The 21,848-nt window shown below is 41.7% G+C and overlaps 1 protein-coding gene across 3 annotated transcripts in view; it reads right to left on the bottom strand.

Moving 5' to 3' along the window:
- The window catches only part of PRIMPOL (primase and DNA directed polymerase), a 93,025-nt gene that overhangs the window by 40,080 nt on the left and 31,097 nt on the right, over positions 1-21,848 (bottom strand). For all 3 annotated transcript variants that reach the window (XM_077279577.1, XM_077279578.1, XM_077279579.1), the window contains 4 exons: positions 8,982-9,120; positions 6,597-6,744; positions 5,424-5,663; positions 2,054-2,216 (listed from right to left, as the gene is read on the bottom strand). In XM_077279577.1, the coding sequence (XP_077135692.1) occupies positions 2,054-2,216; positions 5,424-5,663; positions 6,597-6,744; positions 8,982-9,120 (690 nt within the window). The remainder of the gene's footprint in view (positions 1-2,053; positions 2,217-5,423; positions 5,664-6,596; positions 6,745-8,981; positions 9,121-21,848) is intronic.

Here is a 21,848-nt window from a genome sequence, read left to right as displayed (position 1 = left end):
GTTCACTCATGTTTTGTTCTTTTTGAAGTTGTTGGTCCGTCTTTTGATTTTCTTAATTCTCAATGACTGATATGTACGTCATGTTGATCACACAATACAGCCTCTGTACCGCTACGATCAGCTGCATGAGTCAAACTGATACACAACAAGAGCCTGGCTGTGTATGTCAAGATCGGCGATATGCTGCTGTTCAACAGTGGCACATTTTGACAGCACTCTGCGGAGCGCTGTCATTCAAAACACGTCCACTCATTTTGGTGTTTAGTCCCAAAATGGAGGATGGAAGAAGAAAAGGGTTGGACAAGGAAATGACATCATTTCTTTTTTTTTTTTTCCCCACTGCAGTTAAAGCTTTATTTGTGTCAAACACAGACAATCTGCAGAGAAAACTGCATAAAAAAACGCACTAAAAACCGCATCAAAAACCGCACCAAAAAACGCACCAAAAACCGCACCTGCGTTTTCTGCCAAGAGCTGCGGTTTTTAGTGCAGAAAAAACAGCAGGGAAATCAGGAACGTGTGAACATGGCCTAAAAGCTTTATGAAGCAGTTTTGACTGGAAAACTTCTTTGTTTGACAGCCTTAAAAAATTTTATTTGCACATTCAGTCGTTTCCAAAAGTTTTAAAACTGTCATAAATTTAGGATTTCACAAAATTCTTCTTCAGTGTTTTTAGATCTATTAGTCAGATGTTTCTATTAAAGGGAATCTGTCACCCCAAAATTCATATAGGAGCTAAGGCCACTGGCATCAGGGGCTTATCTACAGCATTCTGTAATGCTGTAGATAAGCCCCCGATATAACCTGATAGGTAAGAAAAACAGGTTATATCATACTCACCCAGGGGCGGTCCCGCTGCGGTCCGTCGCCTCCTAGCTTCATACGATGACGTCCTCTTCTTGCCTTCCTGCCGCGGCTCCAGCGCAGGCGTACTTTGTTTGCTCTGTTGAGGCAGAGTAAAGTACTGCAGTGTGCAGGCGCCGGGCCTCTCTGACCTTTCCTGGTGCCTGCGCACTGCAGTACTTTGCTCTGCCCTCAACAGAGCAGACAAAGTACGCCTGAGCCGAAGCCGCGGCAGGAAGACAAGAAGAGGACGTCATCGTAAGAAGATGGGATGCGCCGGACCCGGACCGCGATGCTCATCGGACCGGACCGCACCGGGACCGCCCCTGGGTGAGTATAATATAACCTGTTTTTCTTACCTTTCAGGTTACATCGGGGGCTTATCTACAGCATTACAGAATGCTGTAGATAAGCCCCTGATGCCAGTGGGCTTAGCTCATATACGATTTTTGGGGTGACAGATTCCCTTTAAATACATTAGTAGAATTATAAGCATTTCTTAGGTTTTTAAACTTTTATTAACAAGTCCTTCACCTCATCATAGAGCATAATGGGTTGTGTCACATGACAGCTATAGTGCATCTGAGCAAGATGGACATGAGCTGCTTTCTCACAGTGAATGATGAGCTCAGGAGGGAAGAGGGTGGGGAAGTAGTGTCTGATAAGTGAGGAAGAAAGAGGACTACGTGGGTTCCCTACTTGGACTATCTGCATGTCTTCAACAGTGACCCAACTTCCAAGGGTACAGGCACTAATATTACACACTGTGGATGGCTGCATATGTCAAACCTGGACTGAGTCACCCATAATAAGAGCTGCTGTATGAATCTTCTCTCCACTAAGGCGAATAGAGGGACTCTTCATTCAAAATTGCCCTCATTAATTATTACACACACCAGACACTATTCAGGCAGATATGCTACAGAGAGACAAATACTGTTTTTATAGCCGACTATTCATGTTGTAAAAAAAAAAAAGTTTTTTTCTCTTGGGTTTAATATGATGAACCCTTCTAATTTAAATACATTAGTTATTTCCCATTTTTATGCACATAAAGTTTTATTACTGGATAAAGAAAAGATATCAGGAATTCACTTTGTTTCAAATCATCACTGCTCGAGATCTTGATTAGCTGTAAGCAATTGGCCAATGTAGTTGTTGTAATACATAAGGGAAAAACGTATAAAGGAAAAAAAAAGAAAATCCTTACCTTACATTGCTAATTAGCGAGCAGAGAAATATCTGCTCCTCTTCCAAGATGTGTTTTGACCGCTTCACTAAAAATAAGTTTTCTTCAGCTACTTCAAAAGTTACATTTTTCCCAAGTTTTGATGACTTGTAGAGACGAAAGTTTCTGTTTTTAGTGTAGACACCTGATTGCAATATTGGACAATACAATGAGTAATTAACAATGTATATTTGCTAACAGCGGTCTTACAGTGGGGCAAAAAAGTATTTAGTCAGTCAGCAATAGTGCAAGTTCCACCACTTAAAAAGATGAGAGGCGTCTGTAATTTACATCATAGGTAGACCTCAACTATGGGAGACAAACTGAGAAAAAAAAATTGCAGAAAATCACATTGTCTGTTTTTTTATCATTTTATTTGCATATTCTGGTGGAAAATAAGTATTTGGTCAGAAACAAACAATCAAGATTTCTGGCTCTCACAGACCTGTAACTTCTTCTTTAAGAGTCTCCTCTTTCCTCCACTCATTACCTGTAGTAATGGCACCTGTTTAAACTTGTTATCAGTATAAAAAGACACCTGTGCACACCCTCAAACAGTCTGACTCCAAACTCCACTATGGTGAAGACCAAAGAGCTGTCAAAGGACACCAGAAACAAAATTGTAGCCCTGCACCAGGCTGGAAAGACTGAATCTGCAATAGCCAACCAGCTTGGAGTGAAGAAATCAACAGTGGGAGCAATAATTAGAAAATGGAAGACATTCAAGACCACTGATAATCTCCCTCGATCTGGGGCTCCACGCAAAATCCCACCCCGTGGGGTCAGAATGATCACAAGAACGGTGAGCAAAAATCCCAGAACCATGCGGTGGGACCTAGTGAATGAACTGCAGAGAGCTGGGACCAATGTAACAAGGCCTACCATAAGTAACACACTACGCCACCATGGACTCAGATCCTGCAGTGCCAGACGTGTCACACTGCTTAAGCCAGTACATGTCCGGGCCCGTCTGAAGTTTGCTAGAGAGCATTTGGATGATCCAGAGGAGTTTTGGGATAATGTCCTATGGTCTGATGAAACCAAACTGGAACTGTTTGGTAGAAACACAACTTGTCGTGTTTGGAGGAAAAAGAATACTGAGTTGCATCCATCAAACACCATACCTACTGTAAAGCATGGTGGTGGAAACATCATGCTTTGGGGCTGTTTCTCTGCAAAGGGGCCAGGACGACTGATCCGGGTACATGAAAGAATGAATGGGGCCATGTATCGTGAGATTTTGAGTGCAAACCTCCTTCCATCAGCAAGGGCATTGAAGATGAAACGCGGCTGGGTCTTTCAACATGACAATGATCCAAAGCACACCGCCAGGGCAACGAAGGAGTGGCTTCGTAAGAAGCATTTCAAGGTCCTGGAGTGGCCTAGCCAGTCTCCAGATCTCAACCCTATAGAAAACCTTTGGAGGGAGTTGAAAGTCCGTGTTGCCAAGCGAAAAGCCAAAAACATCACTGCTCTAGAGGAGATCTGCATGGAGGAATGGGCCAACATACCAACAACAGTGTGTGGCAACCTTGTGAAGACTTACAGAAAACGTTTGACCTCTGTCATTGCCAACAAAGGATATATTACAAAGTATTGAGATGAAATTTTGTTTCTGACCAAATACTTATTTTCCACCAGAATATGCAAATAAAATGATAAAAAAACAGACAATGTGATTTTCTGGATTTTTTTTTCTCAGTTTGTCTCCCATAGTTGAGGTCTACCTATGATGTAAATTACAGACGCCTCTCATCTTTTTAAGTGGTGGAACTTGCACTATTGCTGACTGACTAAATACTTTTTTGCCCCACTGTATATTGCCAAGGTGCACATGTTGTATAAAGAGGTGTTACATTTTACTTTAGGTACGAAAATAAACCGCATCTATCCACCTGCCATTTCCCCACCATTCCTCCATCCCAATACCTGGTTGTGTGCATGGCGGTCTTCTGTCCTGGAGTTACTGCTGCAGCCAATTAGTAGCCACAGCGGGTGTGAACAATGGCTGATAGTCTATCCTTATTTGCTACGATACTTATTTTTTACACCGTTCTTTGTGCAGTATAAGCGATTAGACGATTTTATTCTTCAGGTCGGTGCGATTACAGAGAACGCAGCTTTCGCAGCGCATATACGGAGCATTTCAGGAAGAGATTAAAAAGTAACTATAGTTTTAATTTTTATGTAATAGATTAATAATACATGTAAAAATCAGACATTTTGTAATACACCTTATTAGAGAAATACGCTTCATTCTCCACCAGGACTGATCTTTCATTTTCAAAATTCTCAGTTCACGGGTAAACTCTGTATTCAGTTACATTACTGAGATAGAATCTAATTAGTAGTAACTGTCATCTCCTATGTAGATGTGCCTCCAGCGCCTCTTCCCGCCCCTGCACAGAACCTTATAACCATCAACTGCCACCTATCTCAGTAATGTAACAGTCTGCACCGAATACAGATTTTACCTATGAATTGACAATTTTGTAAATAAATGATCAGTCTTGGCAGAAATAGAAGCTAAGATATATTACAAAGTTTCTTTTCAGATGTACTATTGATTTAGACACATAAAACGATGGTTACTCTACAAAAGATGAGCTGCGGCATCTGAAAATGGGCACTATACAATTTATGGATCAGTATCGTTCCAGCGCCATACACAGTTTACATTCAGCCGCCATGGGAGCTGAAAACAGGTAATTGCTGTGAGTTCTGCATGTCGGACTCCGAACAATTTGAGATAGATGCAGCATCTAGTGGACATCGTCTTTAATTCTTAGAATATATTTTCACTGCATTTCTGAAAGGTTAACACTTGTATACAAAAGCCCGTGCACATTTTACCTCCAGGAAAATCTGCTCATTGAAACCTTTTCATATACAATGGAAATTATTTTAAAATAATTAAACGGAACCTGTCATATCCCCAAACACTCTTACCCTGCAGATATGGGGTTAATCTGCAGGTTAATAGTGTTCCAGTGTTGTCTGGCCATCTTACTGAGAGTGATTATCAGGAAGAAATGAACTTTAAACCATGCAGTAGCTGCCACTCTTTGGCCAGAGACGTGTCGGAGCAGCTTCAGCCACTGCTCAATACATCGTGAGCGATAGCTGCACACTCCAGCACTTTGACATCTCAATCTGCACAAATGTGCTGTGAAGCAAGCTGTCAATAAAAGTGCTGGGGCGCGCTCACTGCCTCCGCTCACTGTGCACTGAGAGATGACTGTAGCCGCTCCGGGGCTCCTGGGAGGAATAGAGTTCAATTAGTTTACAGAGCAGAAGATGGAAAAAAAAAAAACACTTCTGAATAATTCTCATGACAGAATCACTAGCTTACCTAAATCAATGAAAAGCTGTACGCCACCATTTTTATCTTGCACAATCAAAGGGGATAGATCAAATTCCTGGTTGGCAGTACAAGGAAATTCAGTGGATACTTTCTGAGAACTTCTCTTCTTGTTGTTTTCACAATGTTCAGCACAATCATTCATGGGTCTTTCACACAGCGAGGCTTTAGATGTAACTGTGCATCCATTTACAGACAAAACAGGTCTTAAAGCAGCCTTGATAAAGTTGCCTGAGAAAATACATAAATACATAAATTAGCAGAGGTCTAGGATACATCAGCAATGTTGGATTGTTGAGACATAAATAGGCCTGAGTGTAGCAGGCACATGTGAGCCAATCCTACACTGAAGGCCTATAACTCTACTGCGGATTCTAGAAGTCTGTAAAGACAGAATAAGGCAACAACATAAAAAATTGCAAACCATTTGGATCCATGACTAAACTCATCTATCATATAGCCACGTTGTGTTTTTGCTGCTTTTTTATGCAAAGTTTAAGCTGCTTACAAAAAGCAGGTTTTGCTTAGTTTTTGCTGCGTTTTTAAGGGTACATTTGTCTCTTGTGCAGGCTGATAAAGTTTAGTAAATAAAAAAATAATCTGTTTTAAATTCATCTGGTTTTGGCATCAAAACGCAGCAAAACCCGATACCTGCGCTTTTTGCAGCATGTTTTGCTCTATCCATCGCTTTCATAGGGTGAAAAATGCTGCTAAAACGCTCAAAGAAGTGACATGCTGCATTTTGCAAAACTGCAACTTATTGACAAAACAGTCAGGAAAAATAAAAACAATGTGTGTGCATGAGATTTCGGAATTCTCATAGACTTTGCTGGAAAAACGTAACGTGTGAACAGCCTATATGTTAACCCCTTTACAACATAGCCAATTTCCGTTTTCTCCTCACCTTCTTCCCAGAGCTATAACTTATTTATTTTTCTGTCCACATGAACATATGAAGGTTTTTTTTTTGTACTTTTCTCTGCTCATGTGGCAATTACAACGTCAAAAATGATAAAAGAAATTGAGAATCTAGTACTATTTTTTTACACTTGCATGATCAGGTTACTTTATTGTTTCTGACAAAAATATAGTCACCACAAAAAAGTAAGAATATAAAGTGTAATTAATTATTTGATAACAAGACAAATCATTGCATAAACTCACCAACATGTATATTGTCCTTGAAAGCGGCATTAGGCAACACAAATATCAAGTGACGACTAAACTTTTCGTCAGTGCTGGAATCCAGGTTTAAAACATAATCTGCACAGCACTTAACTCCAAAGCAATCTTCTAGCTTTTTGCTGAAAAACTAAAATAAGAAAAACAGAGTAAATGCTCTGCATAATCCCATCCGCATGTGCTCATATTTGATGTGGTTCTACAGAGTGATGACTCGGTGGGGGAACATGCAGGATGTAGAGTGTAAAAGAAGTTACATGGACCATCTTCCCAAACAGACCGCTTTACCAGTATAATCCCCTAATTACAAGGCAATTTTACCTTTTTGAGCAGAAAATCCATTACTGTTCGTTATCAGTTTAGCAAAGCAGTTAGTGGAAACAACAAGATCTCTGCTTTTGCATTGCAAAATGATTTGTGGAGAGTTGTGAAATCCCACTCTGTATGCCGGGATCCCCACCCCTAAAGTTGGGGCCAGACTTTTGGGAAGGGGTGAGGGGTATTACGGTTCCTTATGAGCACTTTTGTTAATAGGTTTCTTTAGAAAAATCACAGACTGATGCTCTCTCACTTCCCCCAGATGTATTTAATTTGTCTGAATTCGGGGAGAGTTAAGTGACCGCTGACTGTCTGCAGGGATCGCACAACGTATCAATGTTAAGCGATCCCTGGAAGAGCCAGTGCAGACACCAGCACAGGAGGTGAGTATAGGTGTTATTATTTTATAAGGGGGGACATACGGATTGAGAAGGGGGTTGTCCAAGTAATGGACAACCCCTTTAAAGGAAGCTGCAATCTAATACATGCTCGACATGTGTAATAGGACTCATCTGACTGCATGTTGGGATCTCCCTTATATTTGAAGGAAGATATTTAATTACTGAACTTGTTCTTTTAGATTTTTTTTTTAAATAATCACATTATCTTCTCTTTTTAGGTATATTATTCAGCCATCTAGAGACTCCTCGTCATCCTTTTCGCGAGGCACTTTGGCTGTATTTCTTATGGGTGTTACTGTGCTATACTGGGATTGTGTACGTATACAGTACACTCACTGGCCACTTTATTAGGTACACCTGTCCAACTTCTTGTTAACACTTAATTTCTAATCAGCCAATCACATGGCGGCAACTCAGTGCATTTAGGCATGTAGACATGGTCAAGACAATCTCCTGCAGTTCAAACCGAGCATCAGTATGGGGAAGAAAGGTGATTTGAGTGCCTTTGAACGTGGCATGGTTGTTGGTGCCAGAAGGGCTGGTCTGAGTATTTCAGAAACTGCTGATCTACTGGGATTTTCACGCACAACCATCTCTAGGGTTTACAGAGAATGGTCCGAAAAAGAAAAAAAATCCAGTGAGCGGCAGTTCTGTGGGCGGAAATGCCTTGTTGATGCCAGAGGTCAGAGGAGAATGGGCAGACTGGTTCGAGCTGATAGAAAGGCAACAGTGACTCAAATCGCCACCCGTTACAACCAAGGTAGGCCTAAGAGCATCTCTGAACGCACAGTGCGTCGAACTTTGAGGCAGATGGGCTACAGCAGCAGAAGACCACACCGGGTACCACTCCTTTCAGCTAAGAACAGGAAACTGAGGCTACAATTTGTACAAGCTCATCGAAATTGGACAGTAGAAGATTGGAAAAACGTTGCTTGGTCTGATGAGTCTCGATTTCTGCTGCGACATTCGGATGGTAGGGTCAGAATTTGGCGTAAACAACATGAAAGCATGGATCCATCCTGCCTTGTATGGAGCATCTTTGGGATGTGCAGCCGACAAATCTGCGGCAACTGTGTGATGCCATCATGTCAATATGGACCAAAATCTCTGAGGAATGCTTCCAGCACCTTGTTGAATCTATGCCACGAAGAATTGAGGCAGTTCTGAAGGCAAAAGGGGGTCCAACCCGTTACTAGCATGGTGTACCTAATAAAGTGGCCGGTGAGTGTATATGCCCACACTAGACACTTCACTACTCTTCCTGTGATACAAGATCCTGTACATATTTTAACGTATGTCTCACCCCATTATGGGGATGCACTACTGGCTAGAGAGCATGCATTTGGGGCTGGTTCAGAATGTTTTTTCTTTATTCCTTGTGTAGTCTTTTCTCATAACTAATAAAATAGATTTCAATTATTGTGAATCACATCGAGTTTGCACTTTCATCTTTCATGTGTTGCCTTTGTAATTGGGAATTGCAGCATATGAACACGTTATTCATGTGGCGTTAGCATGGTCTGCTTTTTAGTGGATGTCACCTTGAAATTAAAACCCATCGAGATCCATTTCTAAAAGAACAGAAGCCTTTGAACTTCATGTATTCCAATACAAATAAATGCTTGTGTTCCTCCTTTCCTAATCTTACCTCAATCACCAGCGCAACCATTTTGTTACCATCTGCCATAGGATTTGCAGACTTGTAGTACTCCAAGTCAAAATATAATTTACAAACTGTATCAGCAGGAATTACTTCATAACAATGAGCCAGGGATTTTGGCCATTTTCTAAAAGAAAATTAAAAAAATATATATTATATACACCTGTATCTCAATATATATCAATATGCTATGAATAGAGATCCAAAGGCTGCATCCTGTTGTGTGTGCCACCTTATCAGGAAGGAAAGGCTGCACACAAAACAACAATATAATATTTCAAATAATTAATGACTACATGGTGGTCATTAATGGGTTTCATTCTAGAGGGAGGCCTTTGTAATTCAGCACTTTAGATTATATGAAAACGTGAGCAGAGACTATGGATCTCAAAAATCAAGAAACAATTTATTCAATTTGTCAAAAAGACACACAAAAGAAATAAAAATAGCATTAATGAATGTGATTCAAACATACAGGGGGACTCCAAGACACATGCAAATGTTATTCTTCCGTACAGTTGTACTATGGCTTATTTTTTGTAGGAATAGCTGTAGTATTCACTTCTTGGGTTCACACAATTTTTTGATTATTTTTAATTAATGTTTTGAGAGGTTGGGTGAGAAAAATCAGCAATTTTTTTTTTTTTTTTTTTTATATATTTTTTTCAAACATTGTGCACCCCTTGGGATAAATAATTACAGTATATGGTTTTCTAGTATGGGTCAATACAATTATACAATACAATCTAGTACGGGTCAACATATAATTTTTTCTACATTTTATTACTTTGTACAAGAGAATCACTTAAGGTAACATCAGTGTCCAACCCATAGTCCTGAATAGCTCATTTATATATTAGAAAAACATGGATTTCTCTGAATAAGACATTGGATTCCAGATATCAAGATATTGCTTTGTATGACCTGCTTGCCCATATAGACGGCTTAAGAGGGTTGATCCTACTGACTGATTCCCTTTAAATTGTGTATATAAGTCTAGTTTCCGCAGCGGATCAAATTAGTACGAAGCTGTACCTTGAGATCAGCCTGGCATAGCTATCCATCATGGAGGACTATGTGGCCTGTGTCGATGACTGATGTGTATGTCAAATAGGGCCAAAAGTTAGGTTTTTGACTAACTGAATAAAATATTTGTTGAGTTTTTTAGGCCCTCACTCTGCACACTACTTTCTGTATTAAGTTTTTTGCTTAGTTCAGGTATTTACCTAGGTTTTTTGAATTGGTGCTGTGCTTCCTACTTTCTATTAATGTCCTCCTTTCACAATACGATTGTGCTGCAACCAGTGCTGATAGCTCCATGCACGGAAACGGCTTTAGAAATGAAAATGACCATTTCTGATACTTACAACATTACATAGCACTAAAGAGGAAGCTGCATGTTCAAGAGCAAAAGTAGAAAGGAACAGTCATGTAGTACCACCAAATATTCTTTTAGAATCCTTCAGCATCCAATTAATGGGGACATCGGTCACAAAAAGTGAAGTTGAAAATTTTACCCCATCATTTTTTATTATTTGAAAATAGAATATGCTTCAGACAAAATGCTATGAGACAGTTTGGTTTTATAAGCCTGCATCCTATTATTCAAAGGTCTGGATTTGTACAGAATAACATTTTGAGAGCAGGCATAGTATTACAAAATAATAAAATAAACACTCACAACTTATTTGGTAGTAAGATATACCCATGTGTAAAAGGTACCCACAGATGGTATGTGGCTCCCCACAACAAGGTAACAATTGCACAACCTTTACTCATCACAGCGGTTCATACACCTGAACGCTGCTTCAACAGAATCCATCTAAAAAATTATAGACTCACTGGGTTGTGACTTGCCTCATTGGCTTCATAAAAATAAAAATATACCGTAATACTGTATTTCAGAACATAATTAAATACAATAATACACTAATATGTTTGGTACCTATCTAATAAAATCAATACAGAAATAAATGTGGAATCACACAAAAGTTAAAACTAAATTTGAAAAGAGTTACACAAATTGACATGTGGCACGTCTTTCAAGACTGCGGCATGTCAAGAGAAATTACATCAATAGATATGTATTGAATGCGGTAAATGCGCACGATCCATGAACATAAGCATGATTTACCTGCATTCAATAGATGGCAGCGCTTTGGACACAGCAAACATACACTGCGTCCAAAGCACTGCTAGTTCCGGATCGTGGGCACCCGGCCTTAAAGCCCACACTACCTCCAAGAAATGGTCAGTCCAAGGTGCAGGTTACTAGGTGTTGCCTTTTTTGTCTACCTTACTGTTCACTGCATGTTCAAGTGTAATCTGTCTCTATCAGTTAAATCACATTACGGAAAAGATGGCCAAGAATGCTTTAAAAAAATAGAAGGGTTTGCATTTTGTTAATTGATAAAAATAACTAAGTAAATGAACAAAATAGAAATCTAAATCAAATCAATAATTGTTGTGACCATTGTTTGCCTCCCATTGCATGATGGATAAGTATCTGCCTGTATTCCTCTGCATTGAGGACACCATATTTGCTGACTAATTCCCCAACTCCATTTGAAATGCAGATTTAAACTTGCAAGGACCCTCCGACATGCTTCACTGTTACCTGCAGATACTCATTACTGTAACGTTTTACAGACCTTTGGCAAATGAACCGTCTTCTGTTTCAGCCAAATATTTCATATTTTGACAGTAGTCCTATATTTTGTGCATAGTCGAGGCACTTGGCTTGTTTTGTTTTTTTTATCAATTGTATGGGTTTTTGGCCACAGTTCCTCCATGAAGACCACTTCCCGCCAGACTTCTCTGTATATTAGATGGGAGTAACTGGGTCCCACTGGTTGCTGCAAGTTCTGATGATGATATTGCTGGACACCTTCAAATGTTGAAGGGAAGTAAGCAAGATGTGTTTTTTCTTTTATCTGCTGTACTAAGTGTCCTTAGCCGACCACTGCATCTATGTTCTTCAACATTGCCTACTTTTGTGGTGTCCTCAATGCCATGAAATACAAGAAGTTACTTATTCAACATGCAACTGTATGGCTGTAAGTTTGGGGTAGTTTTTCCTGCTGCATTATAAATTTGGTGCCAATTTCAATAAGAACTTTCATAGCAGTAAAGAATAACAATGAGTCCTGGAAATGATGATATAGCCCCCAACTGAGGACTGATCTCAAGATCCTCATGTCTGTCTAGGATTACATGAAGAGGCAGAAGGCTGCAAACAAATCTACATTCACAGAAGATTGGTGGTTAGTTCAAGATGTTTGGAACAACCTCCCTGCAGAGTTCCTTCTAGGGTACGTTCACACGGCGTTTTTGCTGCTTTTTTTCCTGCAGCAAAACCTGATCTTCTTGGCAGGAAAGAAGCTGTGTCAAAAACGCAGATTTAGGTGCGTTTTTTTTTCTCTTTGTCCATGCTAACGTCCTTGAATTTTCAGCAGCAAATAAGGCTACTTACACATTAGCGTCGTGCACTGCACGTCGCAATGCAAAGTTGCGGCGCACCGACGCATACTGTGGAAGCGCCATACAACGGGGGCAGCGGATGCTGTTTTTCAACGCATCCGCTGCCCCATTGTGAGCTCCGGGGAGGAGGGGGCAGACTTCCGGCCGCGCATGTGCGGTCGGAAATGCTGGACACGACGCACCAAAAAACGTTAAATGCAAAGTTTTTTGGTGGCGACGGTCCGACGCAACACGACGCACTGCGTCGCTAATGCAAGTCAATGGAGAAAAAACGCATCCTGTAAGCACTTTTGCAGGATGTGTTTTTTCTACAAAACGACGCATAGCGACGTGCAGTGCACGACGCTAGTGTAAAAGTAGCCTAATGATACCTGTGTTTTTGCTGCCTTTTTTCAACACCCATTCAAGTCAATGGGTGAAAAACGCTGAAAAAATGCAGCAAAAACGCTGAAAGAAGTGACATGCTCTATGTTCAAAAAACGCAGCAAAGCACAAAATACTGATCACACAAAAAACCAATGTGTGTGCATGAGATTTCTGAAATCCCCTAAGCTTTGCTGGTATTGTAAAAAGCAGTTTTAATTAGTATAATTAAACGCAGCAAAAACGCCCTGTGTGAACTTACCCTAAAACTGTGCCAGTGTACCTAGAAGAATTGAAACTTTAATGCCGATTTGAAAGCAATGTGTGGTCTACCCAAATATTGATTTTACTATTTTGATTTTGCTAATTGTTAAAATTAAGATTTTTAAAAAATATTTTTAGTTTGCAGAATTCCTTCCATACCAGTTGAAATCTTTTGCACAGTACTGTAGTAAGACTAGTGTGTGCAATAAACAGTTTTACCTCCTTCCCAACATGTGACATACAAGTATGACTCATCTGGCACAGGTGTTCATGTAGCCAAGCCCACTCCACACACATAGATGATCAGCTGTGCTAGAGACATCACTGGTCACCAACATTCGCTTGCTCTGAATGCTGCTCTTAAAGTGAAATGCGGCTGTCAATGCTTTTACTCCGATTTGTATCAAGTGACTGGTAATATAAAATTAACATCTGTTCGCTGCTTTGAAAAAAGGAAAAAAAATATGGCTGAGAAAGTTTGCATCAAAGTAAGGAATACAATTGTTATATTTAATCTTTTAAAATTCAAATTCAGCAGCGTTATCTAAACTTTCTTAAAAAATTAATTTGCAACTAATGGCAAGTCCTGTCAAGCATTTCATTTTCCAGAAAATATGTTTAACAGACTGCTGTCTCCTAAAAAGTGTATTGAAACCCCAATGAGCTCTTTAAAGTGACAGCCATTAACAATACACTGCACTAAAAGACTTTTTAAACCCCTTGGAGGGAATCTGTCAGCAGATTTTGACTATCATATCTGAGAGCAGCCTAAAGTGGGCAAAGAGAAGCTGAAACCAAGGATATATCACTAGACTACTGGGTGCAGCCGTTCTGACACAGAGCTTTTAGATATAGTAATGCAGCAGAGCTGACCGTGCCCACACCAGGCACAAAGTGTACAAAGTCCACAGATAGTGAGGTGCCCATCACAGGAGGGGGTGTTGCTGGACCAGGAGGCACACAACCAGCTAGTCACAGCAATGATTAGCACCTGGTGCTAAAACAATGATTGTAAGAGTAATCATTGGTAGAGAGGTTGGCATGTGAGAGGTTGGCATGTGAGAGGTTGGAGTGTGAGGACAGGTGTCGTTTATACAGGTAACAAAATCAAATAAATGCAATTAATACAGGTAACGAGTGCAGAGTAGGAGGGCTTCTTAGGGTACGTGTCCACGGTCAGGAAACGCTGCGTGTTTGACGCTGCGTGGGGCCGCAGCGTCAAACACGCAGCGTCCAGATGTTCCAGCATAGTGGAGGGGATTTTTTGAAATCCCGTGTCCACTATGCGAGGAAACACGCACGCGGCGGCCCTGCGACTCTGGACATGCTGCGCGTCTTTTCAGATCGCAGCATGTCCGTGTTCCTTGCGGCGACGCTGCGTCGCCGCAAGGAATAACACAGTGCCCTATGCGAGGGGGTGCGATGATCCCGGATGTGTACAATGAACACATCCGGCATCATCGCGTCCCAGAAGGGGGCGGGGCTTAGCGCCGAGTGGCTTTGCCGCTCCGACGATACCGCCGGCCATCCTGATCATGGACACGTACCCTAAAAGAAAAACTAACACATCTGTGAGAGCCGGAATTCTTGCTGGTTGTTGAAATAATTAAATTGCATTTTATTGCATGAAAAAAGTATGTAAATCTCATACAACCTGATTTTCTGGAATTTTTTTTTAAGATTCTGTCTCTCACAGTTGAAGTGTACCTACGATAAAAATCGCAGATGTTCATTCTTTGTAGGTGGAAAAACTTGCAAAACGAAATGGGCAGTGCATCAAGTAAATATATATATTATATATATATATATATATATTACACATACATACATATATACACGCACAGACCGTATTTTCTGGCGTATAAGACGACTGGACGTATAAGACAACCCCCAAGTTTTCCAGTTAACATATAGAGTTTGGCCGGAGTCACACTACAGCGAGATACGGCCGAGTCTCGCAGGTTTAAAACAAGCTCTGGCACCGGCACTCCGGAGCGGAGCGTGTGACTCCATGTATTGCTGTGCAGCCGCACGCTCCGCTCCGGAGTGCCGGTGCCAGAGCTTGTTTTAAACCTGCGAGACTTGGCCGTATCTCGCTGTAGTGTGACTCCGGCCTTTGGGATATACTCGCCGAATAAGACTACCCCTCTTCCGGTGTTTGCTGCACTGTCATGTGCATGACACACCGCTTCTGGTCGGCAGGGAAACCTTCCCCGCCGGTCAGAAAGCCACGGTTCCCACGCTGTCAAAAGACAGTGTGAGCCCGCAGCTGTGATCAGAGGTATAAACTTTACCTCCGGTCACTAGTGTCAGCTAATGGGACAACTGCTCCCATCATCCGACACCTACAGCCACTAATCACTGTGAGAGCAGGAGCGGCGGATGGGAGTATTCATCTGCTGCTCCTGCGCAGTAAATACGGTAGTTAAAAAAAAAACCTGACGTGGGTTCCCCCTATTTTTGATAACCAGACAGACAAAACTCACAGCTGGGGGCTGCAACCCTCAGCTGTCGGCTTCAGCAAGACTAGTTATCAAGAATAGAGGGGTCCCCATGCTGTTTTTTTAATTATTTAAATAAATAATAAATAAAAAAAACCTGAGTGGGGTCCCCCACATTTTTGACAACCAACCGACAGCTGACAGCTGGGGGCTGGTATTCTCAGGCTGGTAAGGGGCCATGGATATTGGCTCCCCCCAGCCTAAAAATAGTAGACCGCAGCTGCCCAGAAAAGGCACATCTATTAGATGAGACAATTCCGGCGCTTTGCTCGACTCTTCCCATTTACCCTGTAGCGGTGGCAAGTGGGGTTCATATTTGTGGGGTTGATGTCACCTTTGCATTGTCAGGTGACATCAAGCCCACGGCTTAGTAATAGAGAAGTGTCTATAAGACACCTATCCATTACTAATCCTATACTTGTATGGTAAATAAAGACACAGCCAGAATAAAGTCCTTTTTTAGAAATAAAACAAAACACAGTTTTCCATTTTTATTTAAATGCCTAATTCCAGTGAAGCCCTTGATCTCCTGTAATAAAAGTAAAATAAAAAAACAACAATATAATATACCTATCCGTCGTTCTGTCCCACGCAGTAATCAATGTCTGGGGGAGAAATAGTTTTCAACCAGTATGGTGCGAAGATGCGACTGTCCAGGCTGAAAACCACTGGTGACCGAACTGCTGCAAGCACAGCCTCAGAGACCGGTGGTGACATGATTGAGGTCACGTCCAGTCACTGAGGCTCCATTCCCAGCTGGGCTGAACTGTCGTGACATCGGTGACATTCCTGCCAGCACTGTGAGAGTTTTTCTCACGGTACTAGCGGGGATTTCACCAAGGTCACCGCAGTTCAGCCCATCTGGGTACGCAGCCTCAGTGACATCACTGCTAGTTACGGAGGTTGCGCTGGCAGCAGCTCATTCACCAGTGGTTTTCAGCCTGGACAGACGCATCTTGGCACTGTCCAGGTTGAAAACTGCTTATCCCCCAGACATGGATTACGGCATGGGACAGAACGACGGACAGGTATAGTATATTGTTGTTTTTTTATTTTTGCTTTATTACAGGAGATCGAGGGCTTCAGTGGAATTAGGCACGGTCGTAAGTATGGTTTAATTGAGATTATTAAAGGAGTCTGTGACATTCTTTCAATTAAAGGACTTTTTCTGGGTGTCTGTGTTTTCTTACAATGTGACGCCTCTCCATTACTAAGATGACATCTACCCCCACAACTGTCACCCCACTTGCCACCACTACAGGGCAAGTGGGAAGAGCCTGGCAAAGCGCTAGACTTGGCGCATCTAATAGATGTGCCTTTTTTGGGCAGCTGTGGGCTGCTATTTTTAGGCTGGGGGGCCAATATCCATGGCCCCGTACCAGCCTGAGAATACCAGACCCCAGGTGTCTGATTTAGCAAGGCTGGTTGTCAAAAAAAGGATAGGACCCCAGGCCATTTTTTTAATTATTGAAATAATTACAAAAATACAAGGTGGGACCCCTCTATTCTTGATAGCCAACCTTGCTGATGCTTGTAAGAGAATGGTCAGCCATAATATACTGAACAGCCATGTTGGCTCCAGCAGCCATCTTGTGCAAAGTTATAAACTAACTAATTCTGCTTCTAAAAAGCTAATAAGATGTACTTCTGAAAGTCATAGATAGATTGGAGACACAAGAAGAGATCATAGCCATTAGCAGGTATAGAGGACATACACCTAGGTTAATTGGATCAGCTGCAGACTTGAGATAATAGAAAAAGGGTAACATATGGTATTAAATAAGTGTAGTTGTTGTAGTGATATTGGAGAACAGACATATACAGTTGTCAATATGTACAGATTTATGTGACCAGCCTAAGAGCTGTGATCAGATTAATTACAATAGCTAAGAGGAACATGGAGATTTACGAGTTCTAATGGAGTTTGGGGAAAAGAGCCTCAAAGTCATTACATTTAACCACTGCATACTTTGCATACTTCATCCTTGAATATATGTATTTTTCCATAGCATGATGTTATCATGTATACGCCCTTCTGCTGCAATGTGCTTTCTTTGTCTGTATCATGTATAAAAAGACCCTGTTACTGTTATTCGGTGCCATAACATCACCTAACTGCCAGCAGGCCACACCGTGGCCAAACCATCACCAGATAATTGAATAAATAGATGAACAGCACTCCATCCAGGTGTAGTAGTATAAAAGAATTTTATTCAGCCACTAGATGGTGGCCCGATTCTAACGCATCGGGTATTGTAGAATATGCATGTCCACGTAGTATATTGCACAGCCCACGTAGTATATTGCCCAGCGACGTAGTATATTGCCCAGCGACGTAGTATATAGCCCAGCCACGTAGTATATAGCCCAGCCAAGTAGTATATTGCCCAGTGACATAGTATATTGCCCAGTGATGTAGTATACAGCACAGAGCCACGTAGTATATTGCCCAGCCATGTAGTATATTGCCCAGTGACATGGCCCAGTGACGTAGTATATTGCCCAGCCACGTAGTATATAGCCCAGCCACGTAGTATATTGCCCAGCTATGTAGTATATTGCCCAGTGACGTAGTATATTGCACAGTGATGTAGTATACAGCACAGAGCCACGTAGTATTGCGCAGCCACGTACTATATTGCCCAGCCACGTAGTATATTGCCCAGTGACGTAGTATATTGCACACCGACGTAGTATACAGCACAGAGCCACGTAGTATATTGGCCAGCCACATAGTATATTGCCTAGCTACGTAGTAGATTGCCCAGCCACGTATGTCACAGGTTAAAAAATAAAAAATAAACATACTTACCTTCCGATCCGAGGGCCCCTTGTAGTTCTAACATACTCACCATACTTGTAGTTCTGTCGCCTGTGAGCAGTATATTCGGCAGCTTCCGGTCCCAGGGTGTGATGACGTCGCGGTCACATGACCGTGACGTCATGACAGGTCCTGCTCGCAGGCACGCAGGGCCTGTGATGACGTCGCGGTCACATGACCGTGACGTCATGGCAGGTCCTTCTGCCATACGATAATTGGTACCGGAACCTGCCGCTTGCAGAGCGGTTACCGGAGGGTGGCGAGGAGCGGGGAAAGGCAGCGGATGATTTTTTATTTTATTTTTTTAATTATTTTTAAAATTAGATCCTTTCACTATTGACGCTGCATAGGCAGCGTCAATAGTAAAAACTTGGTCACACAGGGTTAATAGCGGCGGTAACGGAGTGAGTTACCCGCGGCATAACACGGTCCGTTACCGCTGGCATTAACCCTGTGTGAGCCGTGACTGCGGGGAGTATGGTGCGGCTGGCCGGCACTGACTGCAGGGGAGTAGGAAGGGACTAATTGGACTGTGTCCGTCGCTGATTGGTCGCGGCAGCCATGACAGGCAGCTGGCGAGACCAATCAGCTAATGAATAACCGTTACGGAAGTTGCGGACAGACAGACGGAAGTAGCTCTTAGACAATTATATAGTAGATAGTGAAGCAATGTTTCGACCATCAGTAGGTCTTTGCCAAGCATACAATACAGTGTAAAGTGGCGGCTTAAATAGTGTGTATGCAACGCAGTGCACCAATCACCATTAGGTCACAGCCCACAGATAGATTACACATAGATTAAAAACAAATAATAAACATCAGACATACCAACAATACATTATTCACAACATTTGTGTACCCAACATCCATATAATCTAAAAAATTACCATATATCAAAATTTCAACATTATGTTTACCACTGCATTGACAAATGAATATAATAATCCTCGTTCCCATAGCGATTTTCAGCCAATCCGCAGGGTCATATGCTAATCATTCCAACGTGTCATCATAGTTGTGCCAATGAGGTTCCATATAGAAAAAGGCGCCAAAAAGGTCAGATCACCTATCCAGGATTGACTCTCATAACAGCGCCCACACACACTTACCAATAAGGTAAGCCCTAACATACCTCAAACGTGCATACGTCATCGGGCGGCGCCTCATCGGAATACACAGTCGAATCGCAAACCACGTACGGGCCGCATCCAACGCGCGCAGGCGCATAACGTCACCGGAAGAGAACCCGTCACGTGATCAAGACGGGGAGCCGACCAGCAGCATCACACGCCCACAGAAAATTATAACATTGCGCAATGAAAATTTATTAAAAAAACCCAAAACACATTTTCCCAGCAAAAATGTTATTTATTCGATCTCCCATGACTGCACCACGAGAGAGAGGATCCACCCTTCAGGGACAGGAAACCTACAGACATAAAAAGGGCGGCACCTCTCTTTACCATTAGGTACGCAGGCCATGCCGATGTATGCAGATGCCTCCGCATGCGTTGTTTTGACGGTGTGGCGACTGCACCAAAATGCAACTCATTGCGTTCGGATCAGGTTGCCGCACGCGGAGGCATCTGTATACATCAGCATGGCCTGCGTACCTACTGTAACGGTAAAGATAGGGTGCGCACGCCGCATGCCGACATAAGCAGAGCTGACCGGAGGAGGTGGGCGGAGCTTCACAGAGGACGTACGCAGCCCTCCGCTGCACCTCCATCCGCAATGTGAAACCAGCCTAACATACAGCGCGGGTGAAATAAAAAAGGTATTTTTGGGTGATACATGGGAAGTCAGGGGGTTTCAAAAGTAGTTGGGAAATGCAAAGCTGACACTCAATCCAATTATATTTTTAGCTGATAAGCCTAAAATGTGGTGATAGATTCCCTTTGTCTTGTTTGCCAGAGGGATCAAATACTTATTTCTCACTGCAAAATGCAAATAAATTTATATAATTTATACTATGTGATTTTTTTGGATTTTATTTTTGATATTCTATCTCTCAATGTTAAAGTTAACCTACCCTTAACCCTCAAGGGTGGTTTGCATGTTAATGACCGGGCCAATTGTTACAATTCCGACCACTGTCCCTTTATGAGGTTATAACTCTGAAACGCTTGCATGGATCCCGGTGATTCTGACAATGTTTTCTCGTGACATATTGTACTTCATGTTAGTGGTAAAATGTCCTTGACATTACTTGCATTTATTTGTGAAAAAAATGGAAATTTGGTGAAAACTTTGAAAATTTCGCAATTTTCCAACTTTTAATTTTCATGCCCTTAAATCACAGAGATATGTCACACAAAATACCTAATAAGTAACATTTTCCACATGTCTACTTTACATCAGCACAATTTTGGAACAAAATTTTTTTTTTTTGTTAGGGAGTTATAAGGGTTAAAAGTTGACCAGCAATTTCTAATTTTTACAACACCATTTTTTTTTTCAGGACCACATGACATTTGAAGTCACTTTGAGGGGTCTATATGATAGAAAATACCCAAGTGTGACACCATTCCAAAAACTTCACCCCTCAAGGTGCTCAAAATCACATTCAAGAAGTTTATTAACCCTTCAGGTGTTTCACAGGAATTTTTGGAATCTTTAAAAAAAACAAAAAAACAAGCATTTAACTTTTTTCACAAAAAATTTACTTCAGATCCAATTTGTTTTATTTTACCAAGGGTAACAGAAGAAATTGGACCCAAAAGTTGTTGTGCAATTTCTCGTCGATACCCCATATGTGGGGGTAAACCACTGTTTGGGCGCATGGCAGAGCTCGGAAGTGAAGGAGCGCCGTTTGACTTTTCAATGCAAAATTGACTGGAATTGAGATAGGAAGCCATGTCGTGTTTGGAGAGTCCTGATGTGCCTTAACAGTGAAACCCCCCACAAGTGACACCATTTTGGAAAGTAGACTCCCTAAGGAACTTATCTAGATGTGTGGTGAGCACTTTGAACCCCCAAGTGCTTCACAGAAGTTTATAATATAGAGCCGTAAAAATAAAAAATCATTTTTTCACAAAAATGATATTTTCGCCCCCAATTTTTCATTTTCCCAAGGGTAACAGGAGAAATTGGACACCAAAGGTTGTTGTGCAATTTGTTCTGAGTACGTGGATACCTCATATGTGGGGGTAAACCACTGTTTGGGCGCATGGCAGAGCTCGGAAGGGAAGGAGCTCCGTTTGACTTTTCAATGCAAAATTGACTCGAATAGAGATAGGACGCCAAGCCGCGTTTCGAGAGCCCCTGACGTGCCTAAACAGTGGAAACCCCCCACAGGTGACACCATTTTGGAAAGTAGACCCCCTAAAGAACTTATCTAGATGTGTTGTGAGAACTTTGAAACCCCAAGTGTTTCATTACAGTTTATAACGCAGAGCCGTGAAAATAAAATATCTTTGGAAGAGG

The sequence above is a fragment of the Ranitomeya variabilis genome, chromosome 1, assembly GCF_051348905.1.
Source record: "Ranitomeya variabilis isolate aRanVar5 chromosome 1, aRanVar5.hap1, whole genome shotgun sequence".
Lineage (NCBI taxonomy): Eukaryota > Metazoa > Chordata > Amphibia > Anura > Dendrobatidae > Ranitomeya > Ranitomeya variabilis.
The sequence above is the reverse complement of the archived record's forward strand: the minus strand, read 5'-3'. Positions and strand labels throughout refer to the sequence as shown.